At 37.0% G+C, this 26,504-nt stretch overlaps 2 protein-coding genes and 1 long non-coding RNA gene across 4 annotated transcripts; 1 reads left to right on the forward strand and 2 right to left on the reverse strand.

The window, feature by feature from the left end:
- Window positions 1–44: 44 nt before the first annotated feature.
- On the reverse strand, window positions 45–7,483 carry tlr18 (toll-like receptor 18). 2 transcript variants are annotated; one of them, XM_079626569.1, is made up of 5 exons: window positions 7,217–7,483; window positions 5,528–5,672; window positions 3,859–4,829; window positions 2,042–3,218; window positions 45–1,272 (listed from the first exon to the last, which is right to left on the reverse strand). In XM_079626569.1, exons 3-5 carry the CDS (start codon window positions 4,806–4,808, stop codon window positions 871–873), a joined length of 2,529 nt encoding a protein of 842 aa, XP_079482695.1. In that variant the 5' UTR covers window positions 4,809–4,829; window positions 5,528–5,672; window positions 7,217–7,483; the 3' UTR covers window positions 45–870. The 2 variants fall into 2 exon arrangements, with proteins under 2 accessions (XP_079482695.1, XP_079482694.1); XM_079626568.1 differs by lacking the exons at window positions 5,528–5,672; window positions 7,217–7,483 and adding an exon at window positions 5,055–5,113.
- Window positions 7,484–7,945: 462 nt separating this feature from the next.
- Window positions 7,946–20,356, forward strand: LOC307006255. The gene is made up of 4 exons (XR_013799429.1): window positions 7,946–8,335; window positions 14,761–15,021; window positions 18,050–18,479; window positions 19,221–20,356. It is a non-coding gene; the product is annotated as an uncharacterized lncRNA (long non-coding RNA).
- LOC307006252 (semaphorin-7A) lies at window positions 12,061–25,841 on the reverse strand. The gene is made up of 15 exons (XM_079627038.1): window positions 25,775–25,841; window positions 24,524–24,616; window positions 21,923–22,062; window positions 21,489–21,545; window positions 20,759–20,854; window positions 19,860–19,956; window positions 19,193–19,300; window positions 18,328–18,467; window positions 18,067–18,242; window positions 17,551–17,659; window positions 17,156–17,357; window positions 16,566–16,681; window positions 16,197–16,369; window positions 16,039–16,094; window positions 12,061–15,119 (listed from the first exon to the last, which is right to left on the reverse strand). Exons 2-15 carry the CDS (start codon window positions 24,600–24,602, stop codon window positions 14,773–14,775), a joined length of 1,896 nt encoding a protein of 631 aa, XP_079483164.1. The 5' UTR covers window positions 24,603–24,616; window positions 25,775–25,841; the 3' UTR covers window positions 12,061–14,772.
- Between the last annotated feature and the right edge of the window lie 663 nt (window positions 25,842–26,504).

Genomic DNA, 26,504 nt, shown 5'->3' on the forward strand with positions numbered 1-26,504 from the left:
AAATGCAGAAACAACCACAACACACGCAAATGAGTGATGACTATGTCCGGCACATTTTTTATTGGTCCGAATGTTTCCACTCAAAAAAAAAAAAAAAAATCACTAGAGAAGCTAGAAATGACGTGCGAGGCTACAAAGAGGATAACGTGGATGTGTCATAGCTTCTTGTTTATTTTCAAGCATCCATCTGTTCAGTATTATACATTTTATGACTAATGCTTTACAGCTAGATAGAACAGACATAAAATCATTATGTTGTGAAATACATTTATGTGACATGGGTGTAAGAAAATAAATACATTTAAGTGTCTGGCAAAGAAGGGATGAAAATAGAGGAATTAAAACTTAATATATTCAGTATTTACAAATTAATTGAAATATTTTAAATCTTAAAACACGATTTAATTAAATAATTATATACTGATACAATTGTATACTTTCTGAACCAATAGTAACACAATTTTATTGAAATAATGACTTGTTTCAGGTAGACATAGGTGATTGAACTATTGCAGTTCACTAGCTTAATTAAGATAAGTATACTTAAAGTAAATAGAAGTGTATTGATTATCCGAGTGAGCTTGTGTGTTGTTGTGTATGCCACGGTCAAGGTCAGTAAATCACTGTCTAGATCTATCTGGTTGTTTGTTTTGCTCACTGAGTGAATCTATGAGTCAGAATGAACCTTTTCCAGTCCTTCTGCCACCAGTGAGTCAGACAAACCGGTTTAGACAAACCTTAGCTGAACATCATTGCAGAACACTTATTGTTACTATAATGCATGTCATATTCTGAATATATAGAGAAAAAAGAAAGAAAAAAAAGTTCTATCTGGACATCTCAGGCCACAGATAACCTTATTTATGTCTTTCACGCAATTTCTCTCAATGTTTGTTGACATCTATTAAAAGGCTGATCGCTGGCCTGGTGGCCATCTTCATCTGTGACAGAAGACAGTCTCACTGAAGACAGACGGCTATGCTGGCTGGTTGTGCGCTGTCTTATTACGTTTGGTTTCCCCAAAACACTCCTCAGCTGGACCCAGAAAAAGCTCTGTTCTGTGGGTTGCTGGGGCCACTCCAGGTAGGTTTTGGTACTGAGCATCTTTTTGAGCTTGCAGAATTTACTGGGAAGAGAAGTGGGATCAATGGGCTCCTTCACGATCAGAATCACATCACTGAACGTCTTTCCAATGGCCCGTTGTTGAGCGAAGTAGAGCTCGTAGTTGCACCACACGCTGTTCACAAAGCTCCGCGATAACACGAAGATTACCTTGATAATGAGAAAACAAGTTAGGATGCTGTGTTGGTCTAACATATTTGACAGTTTTTGACAACTTATAAAATGCTTCAGCACTTCAGATTTGTCTTTTTTTATTTAACAAAAAAAACAAAACAAGGAAGCCCATTTCCACATCAGAATAAAAAAAAAATGAAATAAGGTAATTTGTTAGAAAGTTACAATAAGAAATAAAATCACATTGTAGACTATAAAGCCAAGAATATAAACAAAGCTGCAATTGCAAGATAAAGTTACACTGCAAAGTAATTGCGAAATATAAAATATATTTGAATATATATATAGTGTGAAAAACAACAGTTCAAAAGTTTGGATTTTTTTTTAAAGAAATGTATTTATTTTATCCAGCAAGAATTCATTATTAAATTGATCAAATGTTACAGTATAAAGACTTCTATTTCAAATAAATGTTATTTTTAACTCATTAACTTATTTCTGAAGGATCATGTGACACTGAAGACTGGAGTAATGGCGGCTGATTTAAAAAAAAAAATGTTCAAATAGGTTCTTTTAAATTATTATATTTCACAATATTTACTGTATTTTTAAACAAACAAATGCAGCCTTATGGTGCAGCCTCTTCTAGGCTAATCCTTGTTATCCAACTGGGCTTGTAATACATTTATTTCAGAACTGTTGACACTATGTATCTTTTGTAAAAAGGCATCTTCGAAGAACATAAATGTCTGTGTGTGTCTGTCTGTGTGTGTCTGTGTGTGTGTGTGTGTGTGTGTGTGTGTACCTTGCGACTACTTTCAATGTTCTCAATGATGTTGTCAATGATCCACTTTCCTGGAACGAAGTCTCTTTCATGGATGCAGAGGCGGTAAGGAGGCTTAGCATTCTCTAGACAGGGGAGCAGCTGGTCTCGGACCCACTCTGCATCCGAGTGGCTGTAAGAAATGAAAGCATGAAAGGTGTAGTCCACAGTCTGACCTGAACCTTCTTTATGGGCCCTGTACTTGGCTCTGATGATCTGGTATGTGGCTTTAATGTACCATGGACCATTGGAAATGTAGCACAGAAGCATGATAGCTAGGACAACAACTGCCGTTGTTGACACGGAGATGATAATCACGAGTGTAATATTACAGGTTAAATGACCAGGGAAGTATTGGGATACCCTTGTGTTGAGAAGACGCTCGGGGTGGTAACACTTGTAGTTGTCCGGCCAGTCTGTGATGGTCACCTTCCCCTTGCTTGTGGTTTCCTGTATGAAGGTGTAGAGATCGCAGATACAGTGGTAAGGGTTGTCGCCTGCGGTCAGGACACGTAGACTAGGCATGTCCTTAAAAGACGTGAGGCTAACAAGTCCAAATGAGTTTCCATCTAAAGCGAGTGTCCTCAAATATGGATTCCTCCAGCCGGATGGGATGAACTTGATCTTGTTCCCGCTGAGGAGAAGCTCTGTCAGGTTGGATGCCTTATTGAAATAGTCCATGTCCAGCTGGTCTAGGCTGCTGTATGAAAGGTCGAGGAAGATTGCAGAAGTGGGGAGGCACTTAAAACAGTCGCTTGTGAGACTATTATGATGAGCGATTACTTTGGTAATGGTCTGTCTCCAATAACAGATACGGTTCCCCATATATTGCAGCTGGTTGTGGCTCATGTCAATTGTTGTCAGCTTGACAAAGTCCTCTGTCAGAGATGCCAAGTCACTTAGGCTGGTAAGTCGATTACGGCTGACGTTAAAGGTTTCGAGCTTGTGCAATGTGTTTTTAGTGTTGCATAGTGGGTTATAAAGATAACCGTCTCTCAGCTGGTTGTTAGAGATGTCCAGAAGCTCAATATTTTTCATCTCCGGCCACGAGTCGCACGGCACACTGTTGAAGTTTACATTCCATACAATGAATTGGCGGACATGATTAAGCCAGGTAAAGCTCCAGTCGAAGCGCATTATATCTGGATTACTGATGTCCCTGTAGAACAAAACAGCAAGAGCATAACAAGTATAGATGAGAGGATATATTTTTTTATACATACAGATTGAGAAGTAGGAATGAGAATCATAAACAATTTAGTGATTCCTGTTCCAATTTCTAAATTATTCTGATTAACAGGTCCAAGGGATGCCCCGATATGAACATTTTGGCTGATATAGATAACCGATAATTCTTTATTTTTGAAAGCCGATAACCGATATATCGGCCAATAAATCTACATTTTTATATCATTTTTGACAGCCTGATTACAAAAACAAAAGTCTCACCATTAAAAGCCATGTCCCAAGCACACAATTATAATGCTCTCATTATAATTTTATGTAGCTTATTATATACAAACCATTATTTATCGGCTTTAATATATCGGCCAGATTTTCTTATTGGGCCGATAATGGCAACATTAAAAATGAACATGTATTGGCCGATACTGATATGGTGGCTGATATATTGTACATCCCTAAAAGGTCCATTAACAATTTTCATTGTACCTTTTAAGGTATACAATTTTGGAACAAAGAAATGCAATACCATTGCCAAAAGATGAGAATTTCAATAACATTAGAATAATTATTTCAGTATTTCTTTTTAAAAATCAACAGGAGTTAGTATAACTTACGAGAGAACCAGCTGCTCCAAGGTCAAGTTTGTCACACTGGATCCCTGCGTTTTATTCTGCGAACGAGCAAAATCGATGAGCAGCAGTTCCAGGGCTTTGATTGGACTGATTTGCATATTTACCAGAGCCATTCTAATAACTTCTTCATTGAATTTACCTCGAAAAAATGTTAGGCGTTGAATCTTTACATACTGCAGGCCATAAAAAATATCTTGTTTACCAGTATAGTACTGAAATTCAAAAAGGTTTCGAAAACGTAGCACATCAAAAGTCTTGTTTGCTATATCTTTCAATATCTTTGGAAGCACATCTGGGTTTTTGTCGATAGCTATATCGAGCCACAAGTTTTTTGTGTTAAGGTTGCTGAAATACCCAGGTTCATAATTTTTAAAACCAGTACCAGTTTTAATAGCAAATTTGTCCAATGAGATATTTTTCAGCACAAAAAGGTCTCGGCTTCCTAATCTACTGACCAGAGGTCCACCAATGGACAGCACTTTCAACTGGGTGAAATTCATAAAAGCAACACCCAGATATGCTTGTGTGTACAAATTATTGGACATTTCTAAAATCTTTAAATTGGTGAGCAACTCAAGAGCTTTTAAGGGAATTTCTCTCATAGAGTTATTAAATAAGCTTAGCTCCTCCAGCCGAGGGTTTCCCTGAAAGGCATCATCCATAATCAGAGAGATGTTGTTGAAGTTAATCTTGAGGACTCGCAGATGACTAAGTTTGGAAAAATCTTCTTTGCGGATGACCTGTATGGTATTGAAAGACAAGTCAAGCTCTTCCAGTGAGTCAGGCAGTGTTATAGGCACATTATCTAGCCGTAAACCTTTACAGTCAGCCACACTGTCTTTAGATGCTATTGTACAGGAATGCTTGGCTTTAGTTGGCTTAATTTGCAGAACTGCCTGGAAGCTGAGAAGTAGAGCCAGCGAAAAAAGCATTCTCACAGGCTTTTCTTAGATCTGAAACAGAGGTATAGAGACAAAAAATAATAATTAGTAATTGGGATCCTAATTACTCAGTTTCATCTTTTCAACTTTTGTAAGAATAGAAAGATGCTTTGCTTAATGACATGGACAAGGTTCAGCGGGCAAATCAAGATCAGAATTTATTTATTTAAATGCTGGGTTTACATATAACAATAATAATAAAATGATCATTATAAAACAAAAAGAAAAAAGTATTACTTGTTTTTTTTGTTCGTTTCATTGCTGTTTTGCTGTTTGTTTTCTTATTGTAATAGCTTAAAAAATAAGAAAATATGTTTGTAATAATAAATAAATACATTTTACTTGAAAGGATATTTTTTATAACTATAATATGTAATAGCCTATGTAAGCATGGTTGACAAAGAAGAGTTGTTGTTGGCAGAACATTAGGAAATTCTATATCATGTCAGTTTTCAATTCTTGGAAAAATAAAAAATGATCTTATTTCAGCACATTTCGACATACTTAAAAAATAAATAAAACATAACTTCAAAATGTGATCTTCAAAAATCAATCCTGGTGTTGCGATGTAAAATATGAAAATGTCAAATATCCTGTTTAATACCACAAAATTATATACTTTTACTTTATTTAAATTATTTATTTCTGCTTAAAAAATCATATTGCGTACCACAAATTAAAAAACAACTAAATTAAGAAGCTCATCTTACCTTTTACTTGAGAACTTGCAGTTTTTCAAAGTCTGTGTTTGTGGCAGAAGCAGGAATCCACAATGAACCCTCCAACGAGTGCAATGCTCATGCAATCAATATACATCTTTTTGCCATGTGTGATTTAATGTTCAAATGAATATTTCTGCCAAGGTCAGAAAGAGAAAATGATGAGCCTAATGTCATGCTTCCCTGTAGAACAGACCCTTCATTATTGTCTTAAGTTCCTTGTTGAGTTCCATTAAATGTTTCACCGGCATAGCAGGATTTTCCTTTTTTTTCCCATCACAAGTTTACCATTGGAGCGTTTTCCTGTCCATAAACACTAGGTTCAACAATGTTTTGAGTACTGAATAAATAGATATTCTAAAAGATAAAAAATAGATATATTTTATGGCATTTTCTTACAAGCACTCTGTTCATATATAATGTAAATAGATTAAACACTTGACACATATTTATTAAATCATATATTCCTAAAACATGTTCCTCAAACTACACACTAAAAAACGTTGGGTTATTTGTTTAACCCAACTGGTGTTTAACCCAATGCATTGGGTTAAAATAACCCACAGTTGGGAAGGTGCTATACTAACCCACAGTTGGGTTATTCGTTGGGTTATTTTTAACCCAACATTTTTAAGTGAGTAGCTATATATTGAATAAAGACCAAAAAGAGTAACAGAAAGAGGTGTAATAAATTACCTTTCTAAGAATAAACATACACTTTCACAAAAATACATTTAATCAATTAGGCCTACATAAAAGCATTTTCTGGCTCCCATGTATTTAGAGAATCTAAACTCTACATGGTCCAGCATTTTTTATTTATTTATTTGTGAAACAGATGTGGCACAAACCTGTGCAAAATAAGTGAAAGTTTTGAGTTATAGGTTTTCATTTTATGAGAAACTGTATTTTACCAGACGGTTGTTTACTTTATCTTAATCCCAGGTTCAATAGTATCTCAATGGCAAACCAAACTAAATACTTCAAGAATGTCAGGGTAAGCATGTCTCAATTTACACAGTTTTATATAAAAGTAATAATTAAACATTGACCTAAATGTAAAGATTTGTGATTACATTCACATACATTTTTAGTAAATCAGTATTGCTAACAGCAATACGACACCTATAACACATATAAAGCTTTAAAACATGTTGAAATTCTTGAAATTCCTTTTAGGCTACTCGGCTACATTGTAATAGGCTACTCAAGCAAACACAAAAAAAGTTTGGAAAAAAGTAGGCTAGCCTACACCTGAGCTTTATCCCTAAGCAGTCAACAAGTATTTTGAAGATATTTTAAGATGCCAAGCGTGCAAAAAATTCGCTATGCACCGCGGTAGGTCATCTCACTGACACTAGAATAAATATTGTGGCAATAAAAATGAGCAAGAGTAACGAGGAGGGAGAAAACTATGTTTATAAAGTTGCTTCCGTTAGTACACGAGTCATAAGATTTGATTAATTTGATAAACGTTTTAAGACAAACACGCACACCTACTACAAACACAGGTGGTGGTGTGTAGCAGACTAATGTTTTTAAAATCGGTAGCTAATTTTGCAATCGGCAGATAGGCTATAGCCTATCACGATTTTCATCGTTCTGATTTCATGCTTTATGAATAATCTTTGTGGGGAAAAAAACATGTACAGCATAGCTCTTATCAAATTAAAGAATTACCTCAGAAGTTCCCGCAGTGGACACGGAAGATATACACTGTCTTCAGAGGAAGTTCAAGCACATCCTATCAACTCAACTCTCAGTGAAAGTTACTTGCTGCATGTCTGTGGCTCTGTGCCTGGTACAACCCAGACCGTACAAGTTGTACTGTGATGAACCGCCCAGTTATTGGTTCAGTTTTAGCTGTGAGCTAAATGTTTTTTTGCGTATAGGCTATTAAACACAAACGATTGATGGAAAGCTTAAAGGGGCCATACTTTCATCCTCAAGTAATTGTGTTTGGTGGAAGATATTTACAAGATATTTTGAAGAATGTTTTGGAAATCTTATGTTCCACAGAAGAAAGTCATATACTGACACAAGGGCGATTTTCATTTTCATTTTTTGTTGGATGAACTATTTAAGCCTTCAAATTATGAAATCAAAATTAATATTTCTTGTTTTTTTTTTTAATGGAATATTGCGGTATTTATTATAAATGATCAGTGCTCTTCATTTATTGTTTTTATTCATGAACCCTTGTAATCTTTAAAGGGGTGGTATAATGCCCCTTTTTACAATATGTAAAACAACTCTCTGTTGGCCCCAGATTGTGCATGTGAAGTTTTAGCTCAAATACCCCACAGATATGATTTTACAGGACGTTAAAATTGTCCCTTTTTGAAGGTCAGTAAAAACATGTTGTTTCGTGTGTGTCCCTTTAAATACAAATGAGCTGCTGCTCCCGGCACAGGGGGCGGAGCTTCAACAGCTCAAGAGGGAAACAATGCTGCACTGCTCCTTCCCTTCAGCCTCTTTGCCTTGACAAAACGGTCTCTCGGATATTTCCACTTCTGCCGACACAGACTTTCTTCTTTGCCTTAACTCTGGCCAATTTCCCTCCAGGAATTATTACACATCTGGCTGTCTTTGTGATCTTTTAACGACGGATTGTAGAGGTGCGGGTAGCAACGGACTTCTTCACACAGCCTCTCTTCAAATTCGACGTCCATTTTTCGCGGCTTAAGCTAGTTACAAAGAAAAGGGAGGCACATGGATGTCTGCAAGGAGCCTCCGGGCACACCCTCCGATGACAAATGTTATGTCACGCGGACCCTCGCGCACTCAAGGACACGGAAAGTATATCATTAGTTTTTTAGCAGCTCTGAAAACCTCATCCAGACAAGCAGGGTGGGATTTGTGAAAAAAAACAGAGGGGGGGATGTTTTGAAACATTTTTATTCATAAAAATAAATCATGAGAACATGAACTTCATCACTGCATTTGCAGGAATTGTAAAATATTTTTTCTTATTAACTCATGAAGTAGCATAACGCAATATTTTTACTCTAATATCTTATCTTTCCCCACACATATGAACTGTGATCATGATATAACGTTAACTTTACATCGCGATGCTGAGCTACAGTGAAATGATAGAAAAGACATTATGTGTTAGCAATTCGCCTCATTCGCGCAAACTGGACGCGCGGATGAGGTTCGCGTCTATCACGCCGCGCTAAACACCGCGGCGCGCCGCAGGACCTCTAGACGCGCGTAAACGCGTCTTTACATTGACTTAAAGGTGCTGTATGGAGTTTTCAGCGGCATCTAGCGGTGATGTTTCAGATTGCAATACGTTTACAAGCGAGTGCTCGTGCGCGTGCTTTCTTTTGTTTTTTATTATTATGTGGAGTTTGTGTTGGAGTCTGTGTTGTGCTAGTCGTTTCCTAGTATTAGTAGCAGACTCCATGTCATAAAGTTGCAGTGTCATACAGTAGCTGTTGAGTGCCAAGTCAGTAGACGAGGCGAGAGGCGAGACGCTCGGGAGCGCGCATGCAGGTCTCAGTCACGTCACTGGATTTCGCGGCAAATCCGACCCAGAGACTTCACATAGAAATAGGAATACTTGCTTTCAGAGGTAATAGCAAAACCCACCAAGTGGATCATTTTATTGTGAGATTACAACCCCTTCACACACAGGTAATAAAAAATGGATTCATTTTAGTAGAAAAACTCCATACAGCACCTTTAACATTTAAATCACTCGCGCCAGATGCTCAAGAGTGAGTGAGTAATCATTTGAAAATAAAATTGACTTTAATCAAACCACGGATCCGTGATAAGTTTTGTGATCCGTCTCGCCACTAGTGTAGTAGCACTATGATCACTTTGAGGGGAGGATACATTTATGTCAATTTTAGGGTTGGTGATGTCACTAACCCGGGAGGAAGATATGTAGTCCCTACCAGCCGTTTGTTGTAGTTCTTAAAAAACGTTTTCTTTAAAAGCAAATATCTTCCTTTGCATTGAACTTTGTTACTTTGCAGATGTTGTTAATGCTCAAACAACAACATTACACACTAACTAAAGTTAGAAAAGTGAAATCACAATCAACCAGCCCTTTAATCAAAATAGCTCCCTGTCACTCACACGAGATCACAGCAGTAACAAACCACAGCAAACCACTTTGGGAAGAAAGGACTTTTGCAACCTCCGTTTCATGACAACGACTTACTAAATTTAGTGTCAACTTCCTTCTTGAACAAACCAGATGAACAAACCCTAAGAAACAAAAATGTCTGTTTTTTTCCCCCAGGTCAATGGTAACCTGTTTGAAAAAAAGCTGTTTGGTTACCAAAGTTCTTATAAATATATATTTTTTGTGTTTCAAAGAAGAAAGATATGTAAATGTAAGAAATATAAAAGTATACCATGTCAGTTTTGGTAAACTATCCCATTGATAAAGAGAAGGACCTGGCTGCAGCCTGCAGATCGGGGCGGGTCTCCATCTGGGGTGGGGCTGCCCGTGTCGCTCCACCTCATAAATAAAATGATGTATCAGTATCGTTGTCAGTAACATGACAAGACATACTTATAGAAGGTGTGGTCATGCAGTTGTATGATAACTAAATAACACTGCAGGATCATGTGTCTGCCGTGTTATCTATTTATGTGCTTTTTGCTACACTTATTTCAGAAATACAATCTGTTTCTCGTTATTTTGAAGTGACGAAATCGAGAACTTTTTTATCTATACCTACCTGCCATGATTCGGATCCTGTTGCTATAGTTATGAATGCAACTTTCACACGAATCTGGCAGACAGATAAACAGCGCATTTTTATTTCAGTGCTGTTGTTAATTTGGTTATTTCAGCAAACAGTTTAGTAAATTCAGCTTAAAGGGATAGTTCACTTTAAAATGAAAATTCTGTCATCATATACTCACCCTTAAGTTGTTTCAAACCTGTATGAATTTCTTTCTTCTGCTGAACACAAAGGAAGATATTTAAAAAAATGTCAGTAACAAAACAGTTTCCAGGTCCCATTGACTTCCATAGTATTTTTTTTTTCCTACTATGGAAGTCAATGGGACCTGGTAACTGTTTGGTTACTGACATTTTTCAAAATATCTTCCTTTTTGTTCAGCAGAAGAAAGAAATTCATAAAGGTTTGAAACAACTTGAGGGTGAGTATATGATTGACAGAATTTTCATTTTAAAGTGAACTAATCCTTTAACAGCGTTACATAACATTTTTAATTAACTGAACTGTGCACATGCATTTTAGACACTAAATCCATGTTGCACGCCCTTGAATAAGCAATGTTTTACTTCTGTTTTCGTTTCAAGTCTCACAGCCCCCGCGGTCAAATATTTTGATTCACTATATGAAGTATTAAATCGAGATCTTAAATTGTGACCCGTTTCGTGACTGAATCTTTTGACCCGATTGTTTTAAATAAACTTGTTCACAATAAATAACATTCATTTGTGAATTTGGCTGATCTAAAAGATTAAACTTGCAGTACTTAGCTAACAAGTCAGTGATTAAAAAACCCCAACTGAATTTGACACAGATTCTCAGATTTAGGGCACTATCACCTGGCGCAATGCAGGCAACGCAAGTGTCTTTTGCTAGTTTCAGCCTGAAGCAGTTATCATTTTCACGTCCTGTGCCATGTTGTTTTTATAGCAAATGCATTTGCGCCCATCTGTGCGCTGGTCTGAAAAAAAGGTGTGTTCGGGCGCAGACTGTGCGATTGACCAACTGATACCTGGTCTAAAGTCAATGGCACAATCTTTTTTTTGTTATTTAAAGAGTGCGTGTGTAAGACCACAAGACCGAAAGTGCATATGAAGTGTGTCATTTGGGACAGGGCCTTGGTTTCAATTCCTAAACCCTACACAGCCTCAGGGGCCTCCAGAAGATGTCACAGCAATTAGTGCACTGTCTGCCTTTGCCAAAAACATCTGCTAAATTAACATGTTGACACATGATGTGTGCTTCTTGCCAAGGTAACTCCCAAATTGCCTTATACATTATGTAGTTACAAAGTTAACACCGGTTTCAATATTTCAATATTTTTATATACTGTTTCACAAATCAGTGGTGTATTTTTAGTCTTTAGTCGCTTTAGTAATAATTTCAAAATCATTTTTATCTTTTTTAATTAATGCATTTTTTTTTTCCTGTTTGAACATTTTCTACTGACTTAGTTTGGTTCTCAAAACCAATTTATTTTACTACACTTAATGTGTGTTTAATAAAGAAATACTTAACATGACATAAATTTGCTTATCACAATCGAAAACATCTTGCCATGTTTACCATTTACATAAAAAAAGATAATTCTGTTGTTTTTTGGTGATTAAACCAATATTTACATTAGACTACATTTCACACTTTTGAAGGAATGGTTTGGTGAAAAGCAACATTTACAACCACAATAGCGCAAACTGCACAATAGCAAGTTTGTTTACTGTGCATGTTAAAATAGTAAATACATATATCTTTACAAAAAAAAAACATTGATGGACAATAAAAAACATAAATACAGTAGATATTTTTGTTATTTATTTTAATGCACATTTTCAGGGAAACATTTAATGTATAATTATACGTTTCTGTATTTTACAATGTCTTCAACCCCCTTAGAAAAAAAAATTGCTGACTTTTGGTAACCAGCTTACACAACTGCAAGATGCTTTGAGCAGTAAACCGCGCTGAGCGTCCCTACATGAGAAAACACTCCCTGCCACAAGTCGCGCGGCAAAAAACACAATGCATAGCGAATGACAGACGATAAAAACACAATGGCCTCGCAACACCAGTTACAGAGTAAAAAAACTAATAAAAAAAATAAACATGTAACAGTTGTTTACAGTATTGATTTTGTGTGATCTACATTGAAAGACCCTGTGTCATTTACACTGCCGATAGTGATTTAGTGTGTGTGTGTGTGTGTGTGTGTGTGTGTATGTGTGTGTGAATCTAGATTCTGCTATATATGTGTCTAAGAAAGGTAAACGTTTGGCTTTGAAGCACAGTGGAAAAGTTAGAAAAGCTCTCTGATGAAAATGACACAACATTGGTTTGGCACTACAACGTTCCTGCATTTAGTGCAGTGTAGCACATTAGGCCAAGAGACAGAGGTACGAGTACACAGAGAGGGCAACAGTGCTGTGGCATTCAGCATGCAAACAGAAGGTTAGCACACGCTAGCATAAGTAATGTGTAAAGCAACACTGCGGTCAGTCCCTGGACTATTTACATGGCTTATATGAAACTTTAAATATCTCCTGATGCCCAAACATCAACCCAGAGATCCATATGGAAGTACAAAACAAACTTTTAATTCGATTGACAGATTATGTCACCAGTAGAGCAAGAAATAGAATGGCACAAGACGTAGCTACAAATAAAAAGTCCATCTTCTGAAAACACAATGCACTTCTGGTTAATTAGTAATCAATTCATTCATAACACCATTGTTTCACTCCTGCTCCCAAAATACAGTGTGGAAAGAACAAGGTTAAAGACAAATCTGGCATTTGGGGTCAGTTGCTCTGAGAGAGAGAGAGAGCGAGAGAGAGAGAGAGAGAGAGTGAGAGAGAGAGAGTGAGAGAGGGAGAGAGAGAAACAAAAATAGTAGTGAGGTGTGTGTGTGTTGTGCAGATGACGATTAGAGACGATCAGATGACGATTAGAGACGATTATGTGCTAGTTAGAAAGTTTTTGTATGAGCATCTTATTTTTCCCTTTCTGTAATGTGTATAAGATAAAGTTTTATCGCTGAAGTGATGATCAAATAAAACGATATGCCGTAAAATGGTGACAGATTTACACTCAGAACACCTTAGTGCAGAATGACTGTTTAGATCCATCAGGAATGCTTTCTATTCCCATAGGCAGCAATGGTGAAAAACAGCATATGCAGAGCTTTACAATTAAAACAACATTGTAATTAAGCCTCTTTACACTGCAACTACAAAATGCAACTCCATATCACATGTACCGAAGCTTATTTGAACGCAAAAATGTAAAAACATCATGAGCATGAAAATCACAGGTGTCAAGGATGCAAGAGAGTTCATGTCTGTTAAACACAGTGACATACCGAGATAAACCATCTGGTTTTATGGATTCTGGTTATTCTTCCTGTTCACACTGAGCAAAAGCAGTTGAATCTGTATTGGTTTTGTATCGTTTTTGCAGTTCACATTTCTAGTAGTGACTGATAAGTGATTTCAAACTTCTTAAACAGGCACAAACAAATCAGCTGTGTGTCCTCCTGAAATCATGCTGAAAAAAACATTCTGTCAGGTGGAAAGACAAAGCCAGCAGATTCTGCAGGTTCTGCTCAGTTTGCAGGTTGTGCTTAGGATGTGACCCTTACAGCTTAAAGGGACTCATCCTTGTTTTAAGGCTTCAGAACTGTCCTAATGGCACACAATGGGAAAAAAAATAAACGAATTCATAACAGCATATTCATGATTCAGCATGTACTCACGTTTGTAACTCAGTGATTCTACGTACCAACGGAAAAGTAACAGTTTAAAATAAGGTTCAACTTGGTTAAATCATTAGGTAACGTGAATTAACAATGATCCGTACACATTAATTTAATGTTAATTTCTTCCATACACTAATATATTTGTAGCATTTCAAGCTGTATAAAGAACTAGTTAATATATGAACAAACAGGAATGTACAATGAACAATGTATTAAATGTTAAACAGCAGTAAATTAACATTAACCTAGTTAACGATATACTGTAAATAATTTTTGTTAATTGTTAGTTCATGATCCCCAATACATTAACGAATGTAATTGAACCTTACTATAAAGTGTTAACGAGAAAACTAAGTTAAAGAACTGATCTGGATTCCATGTCTAAGTGTAGTTAGCAAAGCAGTCTTCTGAAACATCTGAAAGATGGCACTAACATTTTGCAAGCAAAGTACAAATCTCATGTATTAGATATTTGAATATACAGTATATAAGTCTAAATGTTTGCTTTAGGCTGATGGGCATGAAACGGTACACTTACATAAGTTCATGTAATACATAACACTGGTATGAATGATAAAGCATTTTGCAAAATGAGACAATTTCAGGCATTTTCTCGGCCCTTCAAAGAATAGGATTGCTCCGAATAAGAAACAAGAAACACAGTTTATATAGAGACCAGCTGCTCCCCTGCAGTTTAGTTGGACCGGTCTAGGTACTCATGCTCTGCTGACCTTAGCATAAAACTCGTTTCCCTTCCGACCCCTCAGGATTCACCGGATCTACAGGAGCCAGTGTGCCGCGGCAGCCAGCAGCAGAGCCGACCCCAGGGTGGAGGCTAGCGAGGTGGAGAGGGGTCCACCGTTGAACACTAGCTTGTAGGACACCACCTCATGTCGCAGACCGCTCTCCTCCGCCAGACAGCGGAATACACCCTCCTTCAGAGGCAGGTCAGGGGTGGGTGCCAGCACACAGGAGGAGCCAGAGATGGTGCAAGGATATTCCTTGATGCAGTTGTCTTTCTCCCAGCGGTAAGTGGCATGGTAGGATCGCACTGGGCACGGTAGCAGGACCGGTCCATCTTTATCCACTAAAACTTGTTTGGGGATGGTGCTACGCGCCTTATGAGCTGTATCCCACAATTATAGGAAACATTTTAGTATATTTGAAACCATTTTTAATAAAGATGCTTGTATTTTATATATACACTACTGTTTAAAAGTTTGGGGTCAGTAAGATTTGTAATGTTTTTATGTCTCTTATGCTTGCCAAGGCTGCATTTATTTGATCAAAGATACAGTAAAACAGTAATATTGTGAAATATTTTTACAATTCCAAGTAACTGTGTTCTATTTTTAATAGAATTTAAAATATAATTTATTCCTGCGCTGGCAAAGCTGAATTTTCATCAGTCCTCCTTACTCAGTCTTCAGTGTCACGTGATCCATCAGAAATCATTGTAATATGCTGATTATGTCCTCAAGAAACATTTATTACTATTATCAATGGCAAAAACTGTTGTGGTGATTAATATTTATGTGGAAATGGAAATATTTTTTGTTGTTGTTTCAGGATTCATTGATGAGTAGAAAGTTCAAAAGAACAGCATTTATTTTATTTTATTTTTTGTAACAATGTCAAAATATTAATTTATTTTATATTATAAATGAATATATATATATATAGCATATATTGCAGACATAATACTACTATTAATGTTTGTCTCTTCTGAAGACAGAATTGTTTTATTGAACACTATTATTACAGGGATACAAATAGACTACTTATTTTTATTTATTTTTATTCTTAGGGTTTTAATTGGTTGTCTATACGGTATCTTGTAAAAAGAAAAATTCAATGGCATTAAATACTGTTAAGTCAGTGAATTCTAGAAAAAAAACTATATTTAGAAAAAAATGCAAATATGGGTTTCATTGGGAGGAAGAAGCTGAAACTGTTTTGAAAACTTTCAAATTCTTAAGTGCCATAAAGGGTCCAGAGATACGACAAGAAAATTTGCACCTTTAAAAGTCTCAAAGACAATTTACCTGGAGCATCGCCGCAGACCGAGGCACTGGAGTGGTCAAGGGTCTGATGAAGGGTCCTGATTTCAAAATCGTGAGAAAAAAAGAAAAAGAAACTTAGGTTACTTCGTCAGGAAAACCAGTAATGCATCATTGTGGGATATTTGTGAGTGCATATGTACCCAGTGGTAATGTTGTAGCCAGCTGGGATTGCAGTACACTTCCTCTTGGATTTGTCCCACGCACAATATGGATCTCGTGAAAGGATGCATTCCCGGCAGCCTACTCCGTACCGACCACAGTCAGCCAGAGGGATGCGCTGCACTTCAAGCTCTGTGCCAATATAGAGATGACCCTGGCAAAAAGCAGAATTCAGAGGTGAAAGGTGCCATCTGGATCCCATCAAACTCTATTTTAGATATCTGTGGGAACAGCCTTTGAATTACTCGCTCACTGTATTTTGCAAATAGTAATTCAAAGCTATATATAATTATATTTCAGTGGAATAATATGTTAAAATTGGTTCACATCATTAAAATGTGGGTCTGTACCTTTTTAGAGTCAATTGCCATGTTAATGACGGGACTATCATCGTGGAATAAAGAATACTGCGCTATGATAAACGCTCCTTCTATGGCATGGAGCACCTTCAGGACTTTGCCCTTTTCTGTACAGGAGACACGGGAAAAATAGCATTAGAAAAGACAGAAAAACAATAATAGAATGAGAATAAATTATATGGGGTGCAAGATGTTGGTGCAAAATTTAATATTTGTCAATATCAGATTTGTTTTAGTTTACCGGTATCACCGGTATTGTATATTTAATTGTGCTGCTGATTTCTGACACTTAATCTTCAAAAACTAATAAATTAATATCACTGTTAAATATTATCTTTAGCCATTTCCATTTTCATACTGTATTATAATGTTGTGATGCCTAATTTCACTTGTACTTTTAGTTTAAAATGTTTTATTCTTTCTTTATTTAGGCAAAATAGTATAGAGTATTAAAATGATATGGCTATAGCGGCTATTTATATCAGCCGATATTATAAAATCAGTGCACCCCCCAATAATACACCCCCCACAATATACAATAACCCCCCCCCCCCCCCTCCCCCCTCCATGATTCAGAATACCTGTGCCCAGATAAATGACGCTGTAGTGTTCATCATTGACAGCCAAGACTGTGTCTGCCACAAGATGTGTGAAGTGGTCATGAACTGGCAGTTCCAGAGGAGTTTCGTCAACCGGTGTGATCATATCCTCAATCTCAGGGTGATCCTTGATCACAGTCAGGATCTTCTGGTTATGAGCCTGAGTGTTGTTCCTGAAAGCACACTGGATAAATGCGAACCACACAAATGAAAAATCAGGTTGTACCTTTGCGTTATGAAATTGTAGGATAGTAGGCTATTTTATCGATACATTCAAAGTTAATTTAATAAATGTTTAGAATGTAATAATATGTATTAACAAAATGAATCTGTTGACACATAATTATGCCTTTGGTTGATGTTTCGGTGTGCTGTACCGTTCCAGGACGAGGGGCCGCTAAAGGTGAGTTGTAGCCCTTCAGTTTGGATGTAGAAAAGGCTCTGTCAATGTCTTCAATGGAGTACGCACACACTACAGTGGTGTTCCTGTAGAAAGACATAAACATTAAACATGGAAAACAGATTTTAATCAAGTATGGATATTCATTCTGAGATCTGTTAAAGATAAAAAAAATTCAGTGTAAAGAAATAATTCATGTTTTAAAAGATTAGCTTTCAGTAAATGTTAATGTAAAAATTAGGGGAAATGAGCATGCACACTTAAATATCCAACTGATAAATGGAAAAAAAGAAAATTGTAATATTGATCAATATGGTTTATATAAAAGAAAGCTTGAAGTAAGCACAACTGACAATGTTTTTTTTTTCAGTGTTTTGAGTAAAAAATCTAGAGATGTATTTTGTGGTGAATAATGAAGTCTTGCCAAAGGCGTTATCCAGCTGCATGATGTCAAATGTCTTCCTACTCACTTTTAGACTTCATAACTGCTTACCAGGCATTGGAGAAGAGGCCATATATCAACCCAGTGCGGAGATGAGAGGTCAGAACGAAGGCCTGTTTGAAGTTGTTGTACTGCACAGGAGTTCCAGCTTCCCCACACATCACACGTGCCTTCAGGAATGTGGTCCAGGAGTTTGGCAGCATATTCTGAAGCCCTCCCTCATCAACCTGAGCCACAGATGCAAAGGTTATCAGAAACCTAGAGTCCTCACAGCAGTGTATCTGAAGCAGGAATGGATTAAGAGCGTGTTACCATGCAGACTCGTCCTATCCGAGCCCTGTAAGGCTCTTCATCTAGTTTGGCTGTGCTGTTGACCTCACTGAAGAAGAAATAGATCTCATCTTTGAGTTTCTCTTTGTGTGGTATCACAGCGGCTCCTGCAAACTGGGGATCTGAGAGAGAGGGTGAGATGGATTTATTACTTACATTGACTCTTTGTGTTGTATATAAAGAATTAGTTTTTGAACCTTTATCTTAGTTGAAATATATATATTTTTTATGTTTAAAATGTTTTCTCCTCCTATCCTAGCTTAATATGTAGAGGTTTAAGTAAGCCATTCATGAGATGATATATATAGTGTTTATTAATAATTAATAATTTGCATGAATTACATAAGATTCAGTTTGACAGTTAAGATTTCTACATTATCGCAAAAAAAGTATACATATTTCAAACAAATGTTGTTCTTTTAAAAAACATATATCATGGTTTCCACAAAAAAATTAAGCATTAGAACTATTTTCAGCATTGATGATAATAAGAAATGTTTCTTGAGCAGCAAATCAGCATATTCGACTGATTTCTGAGGGATCATGTGACACTGAAGACTGGAGCAATGGCTACTGAAAATTCAGTTTTACCATCACAGTCAGGAATAAATTATATATTAAAACAGAAAACAGTTATTTTAAATTGTAATAATTTTCCACAATATTACTGTGTTTACATAAGGGAACATAAGAGACTTGTTTTGAAAACTCCTCTTTTTTTAAAACTTTTGGTCAGGTTTTAAAACTAACTCTGTTTTAAGCTGACATACTGTAAGATCCATTAGCTCAGTCCATCAAGAAAATCTCCAAACTGCTAATGCAGTACAGATAACAACAGTCAACTCACTCTGTAGCCATTTATTCTCTGTCTTCAGCTGTTTTTTGGAGCCATATGTGCGACGGATAGAGCCAGTCCGTCCTGCACCCGCTGACAGAGCAGAGTACAGATTCCCATCTAAATAAGGAGAGAGATAAGTATATCCATCAGTCAAACCTCGGTGACTATAGTCCTGTCAAATCAAAGTTTCTGAAACTTTGATTTAAATTTAGCAATGTTTGCAATACTTTGATACTCAAAGTAAAAAAGAGGGCTGCAACGCACTGCGAACTACTTCCTTCTGACTGACAGATGGAGACATTTTTGAGACATGCAATTTCTCTCAGAATCAGTGTTGACCTTTCAGCTCTGCTAACTTACATGGCGTATGAAATACTCAACTTTGTATCTGACATTTAAAACAAAAAGGGCAAGATTTCTTTTTGTCATATACTACAGGGAGTGTTGGTCTTTTTGGAATTTGTTCTTTTACATTTCCTCTGATACACACTGTATTTTCTAAAGAGATCTGACAAGATTTGAAGCTTTGAGCATGTCACATTACAGTCTGCTCTACTTCAGAAACAAATACCTATTCAAATGAAAGATCTAAATAAAAAATATGAAAAAAAAACATTCTCTCCCGCATTATCTCCCTTCTTTTCCTTTCCTCCATTCCTCTCCTCTCTCTATCTACCTGCTGACAGACTGATGGAGCGCTGAGAGGGGAAAGGTGCCAAGAAGTTAGACGCTGCTGTTTCCGCCGGCATTTCCGTCAGTGCACTGTCATTTACCTGGATGAGAGAGATGATGTGATTATTCAGTAATTCTCAGGCTTTTATTAAGGAAACAGCACTTTGAGAAATCATACCACTTTTTAGCAGAACACTAAATGCGTGTCCCACATTTCAGGATGTCAAACTCACATTTTATTGTACTACTTTCAGCTCTGTCATTTTAATCTAAGCACAGTTGGAACTGTTAAATGATTCGGTATAAATCACACCCACAGCAGAGACACACAAAGGTTATAAAAATGTGCATAATAATACAGAGGTGGTTAAATAAACCTGAATTTTGTCAAAACCGCTGAGCTCAGATGGAAAACTGGTCTTATTTCCTTCGCTTTCTCGTGTAACCACAGATTGTGAGTAATATTTGATGTGTCTTCGCAACATAATTTATTATTTTAAATGAACCCGAAATGTCTGCATTTAGCAGGTGTGGTGTGCACATCTATTTTTGGTTTGTTTCTGCAATTTTTGGCCCTTTTTTTCCAAATGGCATACTTCAAATGCACTTTCAGTCTTGTGGAACGTGCGCATGTCCATTAAGTTCATGAGACCTGCAGGGTGTCCCATTTGTCATTTTAGGTTTCAGTGTGGTGCTCACGAGCGCCCCCCTTGCAGTCAATATGCGCCCTCGATGCCGAGCCCACACGAGCGAGTGTTTAGGGTGCCATTTGGAACAGGGCCTTAGAAGACTAGCAAAGAGGAACATGTCCTAATCTTAAACACTTTTGTGGTTTGCAGATAGAGTTTAAACTGCTTCTGGATTGTGAGAGTTGCATATACAATGGCAGGTAAGGCATCTTACCAGGAGATAACATTTAGGAGAGCCCGCTGCTGTCCCACACACCACGAATGAATCACCGACTTTCTCAATTACTGAGATGAAATTATCACACTCTTGCTATAGAAAGATGAAAAAACACAAAATGTGTCAATGCAAAACATACAGACATCATATATTATAAATGATAGAAAGAATAGTTGCTAAATACAGTATGCTAATTGTGGGCTTGGAGAGGCTCTTTCCTTTTCCTTTTTCTATACTAATTGTATTTGCAACTTCAGCATAAACACCCCAACAACCATCTTTATTTCGATTTTAAAGGAGCCCATCACTCATGTGTTGGCTTTCTGTCTGTGCCATTACCCTTAAAAAATAGCCTCATTCAGTCAACTCTGAGTGATGACCTGCTCATCATGGATGACTATTTCTGTAGATGTTGAACCAGGGCAGTGAATCCAGCCAGGCTGAGGAGCGTCTGGGAAATACGTTCATAAATGTTCTGATTAAAGTCATTTTCACAATTCACTATTTATTATAATCCATCTTAACCTGATGAGTGTAATTCACACAGTGGATTTATGAGAAATGGATAACTGGACACATTGTGCTAGTCACTTCTTGTGCGCAGTAAGATATGTGAGTGTATTGAATCGCGCGGTTTAAATGAGTTAAGATAATCCTTTTCTTTGCTTGAAATGCCAACTAGCTTGAGGTCTGAACTGACTGAATATTGTGGGATTGTCTCTCTTACCTTCCATGCTGATGTGAGACACTTCGATTTTGCATTCTCATCCATTTCCGCATGGATCTGGGAGCACATCAACAACATTACTAATCATGCAGCCTTGCATACATAATAATGTAGGGATGAAATGTTCTCATCATTTTAGAGCTATGGAATGTTCTCATCATTTTAGAGCTACTGTGTATTCTATAATTACAATGAGAAAACAGAACATAAAATGTTATGGCTATAATAAAATGATAAGAAGCTATAACTATCCCCCACTGCAAAGAAAAGCTTGCTTTTATGCAACCACAAGTATTACCTCCATTATAAGACATTGTTCTGCTCCATAAATAATTCCACAGTTTTGCTACTTGCCGAGTACCATCTATCTAGGTCAGGATTTAGAGCAGTGATAGATCTACTTTAGCTCCAGGTTATGGTGTCATCCCCCCTACCTGCTTGTCATGCACTCCTTTATCACTGAAGCTGAGCTTATAGATGACCCCTTGGCCCCCCACATACAGGACATCAGTTTCCTGTTGGTGGTAAACCGCTGTGTAGTTCTCCGGTTTCATGAAGCGAAACCGAGGGGATTCTAAAGACAAATGAAATGCAGAAATGCAGTGTATAAACAGGGTTTTGGACATTTTCATGTTGTATATGTTCACATATTGCACAGATGAATAATGTACGTCTACTAAATCAATGGTTCTCAGCTGGTGGGTTGCAATTCAAAAATGGGCCACAGGGCCAATACAATACAAAATTAGCCATAAAAATGTTTATATTTAGGAAAAATAAAGGCTTCTTATATGTGACCCTGGATCATAAACCCAGTCATAAGTCACACGGGTACATTTGTGGCAAAAGCCAAAAATACATTGTATGGGTCAAAAGTATCGCTTTTTTTATGCCAAAAATCATTAGGATATTAAGTAAAGATAATGTTCAATGAAGATATTTAGTAAATTTCCTACCGTAAATATATAAAACATTTATTTTTGTGAGTGAATGCAGCACAACCGCGAACATAAATGGACAATTTTAAGGGTGATTTTCTCAATGTTTCGATTTCTTTGCACTCTCAGATTCCAGATGTTCAAATAATTGTATCTCGGCCAAATATTGTCCTATCCTAACAAACCGTAAATGATGGTTTATAAATCTCAATTTCAAAAAAATGTACCATGTGACTGGTTTTTGGGTCCAGGGTCACAGAGCCCATGTAAATGCAATACATTCTTATCTTTTGTTGTTGAGATCAAAGGCTGTGCATCCAAACTCTATAGTGTCCAAATCATCACTTGGTTTTATAGTTAAGTATAACATAGTCCAGTGTCGGTCATCACATTTGTGCTGTTGTGTGCATAAGTGCATTAACAAAACTGTTCTATATAAATTATTTTGCATATTGTTGGACCTGTGCTTTTGTGAAATGTTATGTTAAATATTATGTCATATTATTTAAATGCTATCACTTGATTTTCACAGTAAAATCTGGGTTTTAGAGCAAAACCAGTTGAGAACTACAGATCTTAAATGATTAGCTCAAATGCCTTAGCCGCTAATGGGCGTTTTTCATTTGAACTAAATGGAGAATACTGTCAAATGTGGTTGTCAGGGGTAACCGTAAAATTAAAATGGTTTTGATACAGCATTATATAAAGCGGAGCTTCGCGATTATTTGATAAAACTAACACGTTGGTTGCAACAGGTGTTTGTCTCGGTCTGCGCTGGTAGATTTCAGCACAATCAATAACTGGATATTCGCAGGGGGGGCTGAAGAGGTCGAAAAAGCCTTCAGACCAGTCTGAGCCGGTTTCTATTTGCATATACAGCTCTCGTTTTCCATAACACTTTAGTTCATCAGAGAATTTGTCTCCTGATCGCATCCTTGGTGATTCAAGAAGACGTGCGCTGAATTGTAGAGATCGCTGTCCGTGGTGCTGAAGTGGGCGGTCAAGACCAACAAGCTCAATGGTGTCTTATATTGGGCTCTCACGGTTTCTCAAATGTGTATTTGTGAGAGGTTTTAGTATCCCGTTACACTGAGGGGATGGCCGTGAGACATGTTGATGTTTTTAAACAAATACATGACCCATACTGTTTGTATCGACATAGAAGTCTGTGAACGTGCTTGGAATAAATAATTAAGGTGGGTTTCGTGGAATTTTCCATGGGCTATTCTGCAAATGCGAGTGTGTTTTTCTCTGGATCGAATGTTGTACCCTGTGTTTTGGAAATGCATCAGTTGCTGCAGTGCCATCATTCCCGTTAGCTCACGCACCTGCATTGCAGCTCTGTAGATTGCGTCCTATGCTTTTCTTAAAACAAACCCACTTGCTGCGTATTCTACAGGAAAATTGCTTCAAAACAGCAATGTGATCCAATGCTTTTTCAAGTTTAGATAGAAAGCGAATTGTCGTTACAGAAAATTACTTATTCTGTAGCCTCCAGGAAGATTCAGGCGCTTGTTTACTACAGACCACTCGCTCTTGACCAACCCATACACCACTGACATATCTTCAGGAGATGTTACTATGACTACACAGGCAAAAATCTTTCCAGCATCATTGTATGAACCATCAGTTATACTTAATAGGCTTGGCATCAGCACTATACGCTTCTTTTTTATACAACGTCAGTAATTAACGCGATGCATTTACTGTATTTTTTCATTGTAGTCTAGGCTTGTGTACACTAAACCATGATTAATATCACACATACGTCATGATGTGAAGTCATGACGTGCATGTGAGCCTCAATTGTTATTTTGTTTTCAAAACAGCAATGTAAAACAGTCAGTGGTTCATTTTAGCTTGCCTCAATTTACTAACATTGCGATTTGACTTTTTTCTTTCTTTTATTTTTTTTATTTTTTACTTCCTACAGACTTAATACGCAGCATTTTTTTTTTTTTTTTGAGGGGAAAATTTAGCAATTCGAGTTTCATTAAGGATAAACATGACATCAGAACCCGAGAACGAGAAAATTCCAGATATCTCCACAGAATCGTTGCAGAATTAAACTATATCATTGAAGAAAATATGCCTTACCCATCACGGTAAATTTCAGCCGGGGTGATTTTTCGGCCAAAACCACAGAGAACAGAGTCGCCAGTATGAGTAGATTCATCTTGCTGAGTGATGCTATAATTAGAGTGACGACAAGTTAATATAAGCCTTATCACCTAGATAAGGATGGTGTTGTTTTGCAGAAGTGTGCGTGATAAGCGGGCGCTGCCTTGTCCCTCAGACCTCTGTGAGAATCTGAGCGGTAATTGTCTTCACGTCACACCTTCTGAACGAGAGAAAAAAGGGCGAACAGACATGCGCTCACGCGGATTGACATCCACACAGTGAGCTAAACACTTTATTTATTAGTTTAATGCATATTAATTGACATTCCACTTTAATACACTTCAGTTTGTAGATCTCATAGATATATAAATATTATCATTTACAGTTAGACAGGGATGTTGCTAACATTTAAACATTTAGAACTGTTTATAGGGCCAATGTCCCCCCCAAAATGTTAAATATGTTAAATACCCAGGATTTTAACCTTCACACAAAAAAATACCCTGCATATAGTTAATGGCATATACAGATTATAGAATATAAAGGTATATCTGAGAGAGAGAGAGGGGGGGGGGGGGAGAGAGAGAGAGAGAGAGAGAGAGAGAGAGAGAGAGAGAGAGAGAGAGAGAGAGAGAGAGAGAGAGAGAGATGTGGGTGCTGCGTCTGTCTATGCAGTAGTGTGTGTTTGTGTGTGCGCGCGCGTGCGTGTGCTTCATTGAAAGCAGCTCATTAATATAGAACGGTGGTTTGACTGACTGGAACTACCTGTGCATTACACTATTTGAACACACACCCTCCAGCCAATCACAATCGAGTATTCTGACAGACAATGTGTTTACATGTTATTTAATATGTGTCATAATAATCATTATCTTGCAATAATTGCCATTAAATTTCTCAAACTGGATATATATATATATATGAATGATCAAATAAGATGACATATATTTATTGCGATAGATTATCACGATTAATACCCAATTATCCTACATCCTATCCAGTATATTTAGATAATCTCGCGGTAACTAAAGAGTCTATCAGTCTATACAAATTCGTATTCTATTATAACAATAATAGATTTCCCCTTTGTATTATAAGTCTGCCTTTTGTGGTACTCTTCAACCTTGTTTGCTATACAACAACCATGTCATATGCTGCCTCTTTGGCTAGGCTTTATGATCAATCAAATCTTAGTAGTGATTATTCTTTTATCAAAAGAATGCTCACCCTCTGGTGTCGTTTTCTTCAGGTAGGATCTTGCTGGTTAAAGAATGTGACTCGTACTCAATAATCCAAGGTCCAGTCAGATGATTATAATAAATGTTTTAACAAAATGTATTAAAAGAATCAAATGAAAAGGAATACTTGTTACAGATTATAAATGAGTACTAACTAACAGATAGATAATAGCTAGGCTTAAAGCTTCTTGCATCTGATGACTGCTGGTGTATCAGACTGTTGGTTGCAAGGAAGAGCAATGAGTCTTCCTTATATTCTTGAATTCTGCTGAATTTAGGTCCTGCCTTGGCATTTTGCATAAGTACATATGCAGACAGCCAAGACAGTCCCATGACAGTGGCTGTAATATCCTGAGCTGTGCACTGTAAAAAAAATGTTTTTAGTTTAACTTAAAAAAAGCAAGCTACCTTGTTGCCTTCAAATTTTGAGTTTGTTGTAATTAAAACTTTGAGTTAATACAATGAAGAATGGTTTAATAAACAGAAACTCAAAACAGTATGTTATCTTCACAAATTAGTTATCGAAGTTGATTTGACAAAAGATAAAAAGTTGTGATAACAAATCATGAAAATATTTTTTTACAGTGTGTGACATTTCCTGCGTTGGCATCGAAATGAGGGAACTGAAAAAGCGAAGGAAGTGCCATCCTCATGTCGGCCTCCTTTCACAATATATAGCTCTTCCATATTCCTGACTGTGGAAACTGTTGTTACAGATG

The sequence above is a fragment of the Phoxinus phoxinus genome (assembly GCF_949152265.1).
Source record: "Phoxinus phoxinus genome assembly, chromosome: 10".
Lineage (NCBI taxonomy): Eukaryota > Metazoa > Chordata > Actinopteri > Cypriniformes > Leuciscidae > Phoxinus > Phoxinus phoxinus.

What these genes read in the sequence shown, in the direction of transcription:
- tlr18 (XM_079626569.1), bottom strand. Translation starts at nt 4,808, where the DNA reads ATGCTTTTTTCGCTGGCTCTACTTCTCAGCTTCCAGGCAGTTCTGCAA. An exon ending in TTGGAGCAGCTGGTTCTCTC is followed by an intron (nt 3,219 to 3,858) that starts GTAAGTTATACT and finishes TTTGTTCTACAG; the next exon opens with GGACATCAGTAATCCAGATA. An exon ending in ACATTGAAAGTAGTCGCAAG is followed by an intron (nt 1,273 to 2,041) that starts GTACACACACAC and finishes CTCATTATCAAG; the next exon opens with GTAATCTTCGTGTTATCGCG.
- LOC307006252 (XM_079627038.1), bottom strand. Translation starts at nt 24,602, where the DNA reads ATGAATCTACTCATACTGGCGACTCTGTTCTCTGTGGTTTTGGCCGAA. An exon ending in GGATAGGACGAGTCTGCATG is followed by an intron (nt 18,243 to 18,327) that starts GTAACACGCTCT and finishes TCTGTGGCTCAG; the next exon opens with GTTGATGAGGGAGGGCTTCA. An exon ending in GGTCTGCGGCGATGCTCCAG is followed by an intron (nt 15,120 to 16,038) that starts GTAAATTGTCTT and finishes TGTGGGATACAG; the next exon opens with CTCATAAGGCGCGTAGCACC.